This window comes from Crocodylus porosus, unplaced genomic scaffold (assembly GCF_001723895.1).
Source record: "Crocodylus porosus isolate Cpor-Errol unplaced genomic scaffold, CroPor_comp1, whole genome shotgun sequence".
Taxonomy (NCBI): Eukaryota; Metazoa; Chordata; order Crocodylia; family Crocodylidae; genus Crocodylus; species Crocodylus porosus.
In genome coordinates, this window is record NW_017728907.1 from 59,221,068 (window position 1) to 59,231,897 (window position 10,830).

A 10,830-nucleotide genomic window follows, 5' to 3' on the forward strand; every position below is an offset into this window, starting at 1 on the left:
CCACCCTGTGGCTTCAGTTCTCCCCTCATTTAAAGTGTCAAACTAACCTCCCACATGTCGCTTCCCTGGCATCAGCTTCAGATGTCACAGCTCTCTCGTGACTCAGGGTGACCCAGTCAGAGGCTGAGCACTGTGCTTAGGAGAAAAATATTCATTGTGTTACATGTGTTGAGGCACCGTGCCATATGTACCCCCTTTCAAAATTGTAGAGCCACTGTTGAGTGGTATTCAATGGCAACAGTGGGGGTAATTATGGGAATACATGTTAAATGTTCTTCTGCAGCCACTGGAACTTGAAAATGATGGTGCAACTGCTGAGCTGTCGGCTTCAACATCAAAAGCAAACAACTGTTTCTTTTAATTTTAAATAAATTCATGTTTAATCGAGGACATTTCTGGGAGTGAAGAGCAAAGAGAGCATTTATTATTATATCTGTCACTTTAAAATATGTTCCCACTTTGATTCTGCTTTGAAGCAGTCTCCTTTGAAGTGGTATTAATGTGTTTGAATGTGTGCTAGTAGAGGTAGATTACAAGTTGGGATTTTTAAGTTTTTTTTTTTTGCAACCTTGGTTCTTTTGCTGGGGAATGACTAAAAAAATTATAACATAGAATGAAAATTACAGTCTATTCAAAATGACATACAAATTTAAAGCTGATGATGTGGGAATAAATCCTAGTGTTTGTATATATTTAGTGCATTTATATATGTTGGTAATTAAGAACAGAGCAATTTGTAATGTAGATATTAAAAATAACGTCCAGCTGTCTCTTAGAAGCAAAATAGTTCTCACAAACTAAACATTAAGAACAATTCTTTATTACAATCAAGTTTACTTCTAATTGTGGACTGTTCAGCTTTGTGCTAATTTTTATGCCATTCATGTTTTATGAAGACATTTTCCAATGCTTGAGGGAGATGAGGAAAAACCTGTACAATCAGACAAAATTGCTACAGATCTTAGGCATCTTAGATTTTCTGATGAATCCTCTCAGGTGAGAACTGCAGTGTAATTGGATTGTATCCACTTGAAAACAAAAGGAGGAAGTAATATCCTTGCCTAATATGCTGTACTAGGGAAATGACAGACATTTGGAAGTCGTGAGGTGCAAACGCAGAAAATGCAGTGCATTAGGATTTCTGTCATGCCCTCCTGCATGCCTGATTTTGTAACACTGGTCATTGTCGCAGGGACATTAGCATATTTTCTAACTGCTGCAAAGCTTTGAAGAGGGCCAAAAAGGAGAGGCTGCGAGAGAGTACAAAAGTGAGGGATTATGATCAATCCTAAAACAGTTTCTTTGAACTGCATGGCTGTTCTGTTGAAGATAAAGGAAATGAATTCACCAACCTTTACATGTAGGATTCGTCATTTGAAATGCTTGCAGTTTCATTTGCCATCTTCGGCTGTACTGGGGGGTATTGATTTATAGTGTTGTCTTTTTCAGAGTAACTGCAACATCCTGGTTTTACGAAATTAACCCTTTGAAGGAGAAACAAAAGTGAAACCATATACATATATTTTTTCCCTCCTGGCATTTATAGTCTGTTTTTAAATTTATTGCCAGCTGAACAAATCATTTTTTTCCTAGAAAATAAAGGAAAGACAAGCATGTGCTTAAAATGCTGGAACTTGAAATATCTGGGTTCAGTTGCTGACCTGCCCACAGATTCCATATGACCTTGGTCAAGTCACTTAATCCCAGTTCCCCAGAAGATGCTTCCTTAAAGCTCTTTGGAGTGTGGACTATCTCTCTTTATTGAGTTCTTAGCAAAATGGAGGCCTGACTTTTCTTGTAGTCTTTGTGCAGTTTTTATGCACCATTTTATATGGTTCATTCATGCAGTTTTTAAAAAAAATCTTGAGCTTTTTTCTGTAAATCAGATGCTTTTTTTTAACAGTGTTGCATAATATGTTATTTCTTTGACTATGCTCTATAGAGGCCAGAAAGGTGTGTAATTTGACATGTCCAATAGTTTTGAGTATCACTGGAAAAAAACGACCTCCAGAAAGGCAAAATTAATATGTATTGTCATCTGATAAAAATGTTTTTGATAGTTAGAAATTGGCAAAATAATAACTTGCCTGTTTATGAGCAAAAAAGAAAAATATGCTTTAAATTACCATCATTATTTTTGAGATGCTGTTCATCGATATTTAGTATTAATTGCTTCCTTTTACCCTCTTGATATACTTGCTAAGTGTATGTATAAGATTTTCAGAAATGTATGCAACCAAGATATACTGAAAAGAAAAAGGGGTTTTGTGCTTAATGGCAGAAGGAATCTAGTAGTCAAAACAGGAAGTAGGTACAGTCATGAAGCATGCTTTGGGAAGAGAGCACAGTAGACAAGAACAAATGGGTATATTCTTGCCATAAATACATTTAGGCGTCAACCTGGAAGGTAGTTCCTAACCGTGAGTGCAAACAAATCATAGGACTGCTGCTTTATTTTTCATTCCATCCAGGAAGAGCCCCTACCAACTGCAGATGCTTCCTCAGCCTGATGAAGAGCATTTATACTCAAAAGCTTGCTGAGAAGAATTTTTCCAGCTATTTGAATTGATCTAATAAAAGTTATCAGACTTACCCAAAGAACCTTGTCTCTCTTTGTCCTTAGACCAACACAGCTACTACCTATCCCTTTAAGAAATTATAGGAGTCTTCCAGTCAGAGTAGCAGGGCAAACCATCCTAATGATATGTAAGATGCAGCTCAGTTTATGAAAAGGATCTTTTGGTGTGTGGTAGCAGAGGGCTGGTCATGATTACCTAAAAGGTCCCATCCAGCCCTGTGTTCCTGTCTGTGATGAAAGTAGCTATTGGGCTCTTTCTTTTAAAGCAATTGAAATAGAGTCTGTTAATAGGAAAAGAAATCTCTATGCAGAATGTCTCTTAGCTATTGTATTGTCATTTCCTGTTTACTATTCCTCTGCTGCTGTCAAATTGTTTAAACCCTGTTTTCATTTCTGTTCAATATCCACATGTTCAAGTGCTGTGATCATAGAGGAACTAGCAAGGAATGCAAGCAGAAGTTACTGTTTATAATATTATATAAGAAATAGGTTTTTGTACCTAAAACCAATAAATAAAACAATGACCACCTTAAAGAAAAGTTTAGGCATGTGCTTTCAGCATAGCGTACTGATTTTTGTCTCTCTTGATGTCTCATAGAAACGAAGATGCACTCAACCAGATGGCTGTTACTCCTTTCCCATTACAATCCAGCTCCCAATCTTCTTTTGAGGTAAGATGCCTTTTAATCGGGGCTTGCTAAATTAGATAGCAGTGTGACCAAACACCTTGTCTAATTAAACTTGAATCATAAAATGCTGTAGGTAGGAACTTGACCAAATGGGTGTTTCGTCTGGGGGTGGGGAGGTGTTCTTTAATGAAACATTTGCCATGGTACTTAGTGACAAGTATCACTCTGATTATTGGCTACGACAAGAAAATAAGTCACTTGACAGTTCTACTGTCTCTTCCCCTGCCTTTCTTTCCTAGAGGGTTGAAATCTCTGTTGGGGGGCTTTATTGCCTGGAACATAACTAGAATCTGGAGTTCCCCTTAGAGTAAAGACCTTGTTTATCTGGGACCTCCATCTTCTCCACCAATATACAACTCTTTCAGAGGTATCAGGAGTGTATCTTCTTACCTGGATTTAGAAAATAAAAGTGAGCCTGCTGCAGTGCCCCCTGAAGGCAATAAAAAGGTTACTGTTTTTATATGCATGGCGGGGCCCCAAATGTAATTGCAGCCCCCTTGTGTTACACGCAGTGCAGACAAATAGCAAGGAGCTGTCTGAGCCCCTGACAGCTTTCACTCTGTAGGTAGACAGATAAATGGTGGAAGGGGAAGCCTGGTAAAATTACTTGCTCATTTGACAGAGCCAGCAATAGATCCCAGTTCTCTTGATTCCTAGTACTATGCCATGCTTATTGGAGAGTCAGACTTATACTTATCTTAGTTCAACTTACTAAATTTTTATAGTACTTTAATAAATGTTTTACCATCAAGTCCTGTGCGTCACATCATACATAGCATGGTTCTTGCCATTGAAAAATAATTGATGTTTTTGCTTGCAAGATGACAAGACTAAAGAGACGTTTTTAGTCTTGTTGTCTTGCAAACAAAAACATCCCATGTGTGACAGTGTTTCCAGTACTATTCTTTATTACTGCTGTAGGCTCATTAGTCTCTTGAGTATTGTGAATCCAATGTTTATACTGCACAGTGTAATCTGTAATGTCGCCACTTCGTTATAAAGTTGATGTCCCTATATGGTAGTATAACTAAGAGAGAGAATACATTTTATTTGTAGTTAAAGTGCATAGCTAGCTCTGCTGCTACTTTTTAATTCAATCTATTTGAGCTAATAAAGCAAAGCATATTTTATGATTCAGCTGAGGCTTGGTCTAGCCTTCAATGGCTAAATTCTGGTACATTTGTGTTTGATATTTCAATAAACATTATTACAGTAATGCAGCATTAGCTCACTCTGTGCAGTGCCAGATGGAACCTCTGGAGGCATGCGTTTTGTCATTTTCAAGATTATAGTAACATTTAAGGCCACTTAGCAGACATTGCTAATGTAGTTCAAGTGTTTTGCTGTACAAAACCCCCCCCCCCATATTGTTTGTTTCTGGGTAATGTTTTAATCAAAGCCCTGGGCTTTCTTTGCCTGTTTTGCTAAGGAAAAATATTGATTTTGAAATGGTGCTTCACGCTCTGTTAGGAGCCTTTTAGCTGCTGGAGTCCACATGGGTTATTCTGCAGTTTATGTGGTCTAAGCTTCTAAGCACATTTTAAAGATTTTTGTTGTTGATCTTGTGGCCACCTTCTTGCATGCTCTAGTCCCCTTTCCTTCACACACCAGCGATGGTGAGACAAACAGTACTGTCAACTCTTCCTGATCTCATAGTATTACCTGTCACTCTATCCTCAAAGACTTCTGCTTTTCCCTGTGCAACTGCATCTTTCAAAGTATTATTACAATGAAGACAACTTTCTGTGGGACTTTTATTTATAAATACATATTTGTTGTCATTGGATCTGAGTAATAAAATAGTGCGGTGGTTAATATTAGGGAAGAGTCTTTTCCCTCAAGATCACTGATTCCAATATATTCTGGGTCAGTGGACAGAAGTCATGGCAGTTGTTTGGTGTCTCGTGAGACGTTTTCATGATTGCCAAGTCAAGTATCCACATCACCAAGATCCACCGTTATATGGAGGCCAAAGAATTTAGTTCCATTTCTTGTAGACTTCCTTAGTATGTCATCTTTTATGTGGCAAAGGGAGCTTTTACTACTTATGCTGTTCCTATTTTGTATTTAAACATAGGCCTTTGACCTCCAGGGCTGCCAGGTAATGGTTTCACACCATTTTAAAATATAACAAATGAGACTGTCATGACAAACAATTACACCAAGCTTTATCCCACTTTTTGGTATTAAAGTAATTGTTCACATTCTGAAAATATCAGCCATGTTTTACAAAAAGACACTGAATGCATGTTTAACAATGAATGTTGCTTATAATTTGCATAACAATTGGTATGTTTTGTAAAATGGGCCTGGGTAATTTAACAGTATATCATGATGACAGCATAACTGCAAGGTACAATTACATTAATTCTCTTTAGTTTATTTTCTTATCTTGATTGGAGCAGTTTAATAAGAAAAGGGTTGAACAATAAACTTTCCTGTACCTGTGGTCAGTTTTTATGAACCACAGGGTAGAACAGGGCCATGATAATTGTGTCCCAATACTGTAGCTAGCTGGCAAAACCAAAATAAAATACATTAATCTAAAATAAGCTCTACTGCAAGAAGCTTAATTCATCATAAAACCACCTCTTACATAATAAGTTTTGTTAACAGAGTGAGGTATTGTGTTTGAACACTGAATGGAGTGAATCTTCTAAAGAATGGAGCAGTAGATTACCTCTTGAGGGGGTGATAAGACTATTTGCATAATTTCTATTTTACCTCTAATTGTACAGTGCCTAGCAAGAATTGTGAATAGACTGGTAAATAAGTCTGGTAGTGACGATCCTTACAGGAAATTGGATTTGTTACACAAAGTCATAGTTTCATAGTTGGTCAGGTCAGAAGGGACCTGAGCAGATCCTCAAGTCTGACCCCCTGCCATGGGCAGGAAAGAGTACTGGGGTCAAACAACCCCGGCAAGGTGTTCATCCAGCCTCCTTTTAAAGACCCCCCAGGGTAAGAGCCAGCACAATTTCACTTGGAAGTTGGTTCCAGACCCTAGCCGCCCTGACCATGAAGTCGCGCCTCCTGATATCTAGCCTGTATCTACCCTCTGCCAGCTTGTGACCATTATTTCTAGTCACTCCTGGCAGTGCTCGGGGGAACAGGGACTCCCCCAATGCCTGCTGGTCCCCCCTGACTACTTTGTAAACAGTTTGTAAGTCAGTGTTACTGTGCAAGGAAAAATGGCTCTGGATTTAGAGCAATAACTTGAGTTGATTTAAACCACTAACTTCGTCCTCAACCCCCCAAAAAGACTCAAAGTTTATTTACAACAACATTTTCTGGTTCAGGGGCTGTGTAAAAGAAGATAATCAGGGCTATATTAAATGGTTTTAATTTGTTAAAGAATAATGGTAAGGGGCTTTACCCATGGCGCACCATGTCAGGGCAGTAGGGAACTTTGCCCATGCCATATATAAGAGCATTGCTCAGACATGCAGGGCTGAAGTCAGGAAGGCCAAAGCGCAATTGAAGTTGCAGCGAGCAAGGAATGTGAAGGGTAACAAGAAGTGTTTCTACAAGTATGTTGGAGGGCAACAAAAATGGTTTAGGGGCTGGATCACATGACTTACAAGGACAGGTTGAGGGAACCAGGCTTATTTAGTCTACAGAAAAGAAGCCTGAGGGGGTCTTAATAGCAGCCTTCAATTGTCTGAAGTGGGTTTCAAAAGAGGATGGAGCTGGTCTGTTTTCAGTGGTGGCAGATGACAGAACAAGGAGCAATGGGCTCAGCTTGCAGCAAGGGAAGTTTAGGCTAAATAGGAAGACTTTTTCTCACTAGGAGGGTAGTAAACACTGGAGCAGGTTACCCAGAGGTGGTGGACTCTCCATCGTTGTAGGTTTTCAAGATCCAGCCAGACAAAGCTTTAGCTGGGATGATCTAGTTGGGGATGGTCTTGCTTTGAACTGAGGGTTGGACTAGGTCGGTGTTTCCCAGCTAGTGAACTGTGGCACAAAAGTGTGCCGTCAGAAATGAACAGGTGTGCCGTGGAATTTTGCCATGGCGGTGAGCCACAACAGGTATAAGGATGGGGAATGCTTTAACAGGTGTGCCACGGAAAAGTTTTATTAATGTAAGTATGCCTTGGGCTGGAAAAGGTTGGGAAACACTGGACTAGATGACCTCCAGAGGTCCCTTCCAACCCTAATATTTCTATGACTCTATGGGAGGGTGACATGGAGAAGCAGTGGCAACAGCCAAGTCCTGGCACTGGCTTGCCTCAGACCTGAGCCATGTCATCGTGGCCCACTGCTTTAAAAAGCCTGCCGTCTGCTGCTGTATCCGATCAACTTCTCAGCTCTGGCTGCAGTAGAGTTGTTTGTTTCGTAAGCCCTTTTCATTAGGAGACCTGTACAGAAAGAAGAAAACTTTTTTGCTCCTCTTTTGTCTAAGCAAAGGGGATTTGTTGCATACGCCCTAAATGAGCTCATCAGAACAGAATTCTGCAGCACTGTTCAGCGGCAGCACCTTCCCTCCCAGTTCCTGAACTTCACCCTCATTGTTGTCATAGTAATTGTCCCTGGATATCAGTTGCAGTATTCCTAGTGATGCATAAAAAGGGGCAGACCCTGTAGTACTTGACACCAGTCTACTGAAGCCCGAGACATATATTAAGTTTTACCTTTGCTTTGATCTTTTCTCTTCAGCAGTGCAGATTTATGGTTGAATATTTTGCTTGTTTCATCCCATCACATAAGACTTACATGAAGTATACATTGCAAATGGTTTAATCTTTTTTTTTCTTGAGCTGTTTAGAGGAAATGTAGTCATGCTAAAACAAAAACCATTCTATGACAGGATCACAGTGGCACTGAACCTGCAAGCAGCGAGGAAGATACCAGCTCGGAAGTTGTCGTAAAAAGCTTGGCTGAAGATAAATGCATCAAAGTAGTAAGTGCTGTTTAAAGAAATGTTTAGCTGCCCACAAAACTGAAAGCTGAGAAGGTGTTAACATGTTCACCAGATTTTCTTTTCCTGCTGGGGGAACTGCAGCTGACTTTTATGGAATAATTCCTAATGAATATAGTTGAGAAGCTGCAATTCCATGTATTTGTTTGGTTTTTTACATATATTTTCCTATCTTTGATCCATAAATTGTTGAGGTAGAATAATTAGATACATCCTGATCACTGGTCTCCCTTCCTGTTTTGTTTTTGCCAAGAGGGTCATGTCTATGTTTGTTAAAAATATGTGACAGATCTTGGAAACAAGCTTGTGTATATAAATCATGTTCATATTTGTATTCATAGCTTCATAGATTTTAAGGCCAAAAGAGCCATTATCATAAACTAGTCTGACCTCTCCTATATAACATAGTATATAGAATTTGTCTCAGTAATTTCTGTGTCAAGTCCATAACTTACAGTTCAGCATGGTACAGTAATAAATACCAGATGTTTCACTGACACATACCGAGGGTTTGTGTTGTTGTTATGTAATGTGTCAGTATTATACATTGTCCGAACCTCCCAAGGCTTGTACCTTGACTTCTCTAACACTGCGCTAGAATTTTAAAACAGAAGTATTAAATATGCTGAGGAGTGACTAACCCAGAGGAGCATCAAATTTGCTGAGACAATCTTCCTTTCTCTGCCCCTCCTCTCAACAGCTTACTGTAGTTTCCTCAGGGAGTTTATTAGCTCAGACATGCTGTGTATGCAGTCATCAATTAAAAATATTGTGTTTTTGTTTTGGGTTTATTTTCTTCCTGCTTCATAACATTTTTGTGAACCAGCCTTGATTTTTTTGGAACTACTTGATGAATATTACAAGTAAACACTTCATGGACTGCCAAGAATCAGAAGTTAGCATGGTGTTTAAGAATTGAAATATCTGTTCTGATTGAGTGATAAAACACTTGTAGGTTGACAATATGCATTTATCTGAGTTATCCAGAACATTGAGTCAACAGTATTAATGGGTTGGAATATAAATTAATTGGAGGCTTAATTCATGGATACCAGCTGTAAATGCGTTATTTCAGTTCTTTGCCAGCTCTCTTTGGAGTGCATTAGTTAAGGAGTTGTTCAAGGGATACAGATAATTATGACAAAATATACAATTCTTGATATGAGTGACAGAGACAAGGGACACGAGAGAACCTTGGGCAAAAAGTCAGGAGTGAGGTACAGTAAAAAATGTGGGCAAGAGTTGTATTTGGGCATGGCATTGTACAGCTCTTTGAACAGGCAAATTTTTAATTCAGAAGAGATGAAAGCACTGCAGAGATCCCAGACTGGGTTATGAGGAAGCTGTGTCTAGGAAAACAAAAAAGGGAATGTGTCCAGTCATTTGCTGTCTCAAAAAAAACAAAACAAAAACCTCTCTTAGGAGTAATTCAGCTCTGGTTGTTTCCAGGTTATTTTTCTCCTGGAGCAGCCATTTTTGCTCTGGGAGAAAAATCCTGAAGCAGCTCTCCCAGGAGAAACTGTATGTCTGTCCTTGTTAACACTGCAGTGCAGCACAAGGTAACTATTCTTTGGACAAGAAGATAAATAAAGATTTCTGTTGGTCTCTTGGTGGATGTCTAGGAAAAAGATGCCTCAGTGCCAAGATCATAAAAGTTGTCCCTGTTTGTTGCCCTGCAGTCACATCACTGTTAGTTAGCACTTAACTTCTTCTATGCTCTGAGAAATCCAGAATCACAAAGTCAGTACATACATCTATAATGTGTATGTGTATATTCTTGTCTGCAAAAATCCCTCTCAAATGAGTACAACTCAAAGCAGCAACCTAACTTCACATGTTCTGGATCATACAAGCATGCAGAGATATTGTTTTTCATTTGAGTTTTGAAGTTGATAGCAGTGATAAACTGATCTCAGCTCATTCTGCATCCATTTATTGATGGTAAATTTGCCAGGCTGGCCCAGGATGTTTTGCGTTTCCAGTTCATTGCTTTCAAAAGTATTAAGTTATATAACTGACATGTCCATGGACCTGTGTGAGTAGAAGGGGGAAAGAAGATTGTTTATATTGCACTTAGTATCATTGAACCTGAGGTCAAATAGCTACAATACTAGCAGGTGGTACCTGAAGTGATCTGATAGAGCACTTTGGTTTGCTAAGGACCTGGCTATCTTGATTTTATGAACATTTGAAGAGTATTTTAAAACCCATTATGTGATTCTTTTAGAACTTGGATCTTGACAGAAATGATGGTTTGTATAAGAACTGAGGATATTCCTTAAACTACTGATGCTCATGATGTCTGCATGTTGCATGGGTATATTACATATTTAGAAAGAGTAAATAACATATTTACTCAGTTCTAAGACAGGGTTTTCCCCCATTTTAACATGGAAAGGGGAAAGCCCCTCATCTTAGAATCAAGTATGAGGGTAGTTAGTTGGGGGGGGGGACAGGTGGCTACTGTGGCTTGGGCTTCAGTCCCTACCCAGCAACAGCTGTCTGCTCCTTCCTTGCCCCACTCCTGCTGCCACTGCACATCCCCATATACCTCCTGATGCTGCATCTGCTCCCCTGCCTACACCTTTCCATTCCCTGCTTACTTGGCTCCACACCAGCAGGCTCAGTCCACAGTGCAGTCTTGG

At 39.3% G+C, this 10,830-nt stretch overlaps 1 protein-coding gene across 7 annotated transcripts in view; it reads left to right on the top strand.

Annotated features, from left to right (window-relative positions):
- Nucleotides 1-10,830, top strand: part of PATJ (PATJ, crumbs cell polarity complex component) — a 226,842-nt gene that overhangs the window by 152,845 nt on the left and 63,167 nt on the right. For all 7 annotated transcript variants that reach the window (XM_019531540.1, XM_019531542.1, XM_019531543.1 and 4 more), the window contains 2 exons: nt 3,177-3,249; nt 8,075-8,167. In XM_019531540.1, coding sequence (XP_019387085.1) covers nt 3,177-3,249; nt 8,075-8,167 — 166 coding nt within the window. The remainder of the gene's footprint in view (nt 1-3,176; nt 3,250-8,074; nt 8,168-10,830) is intronic.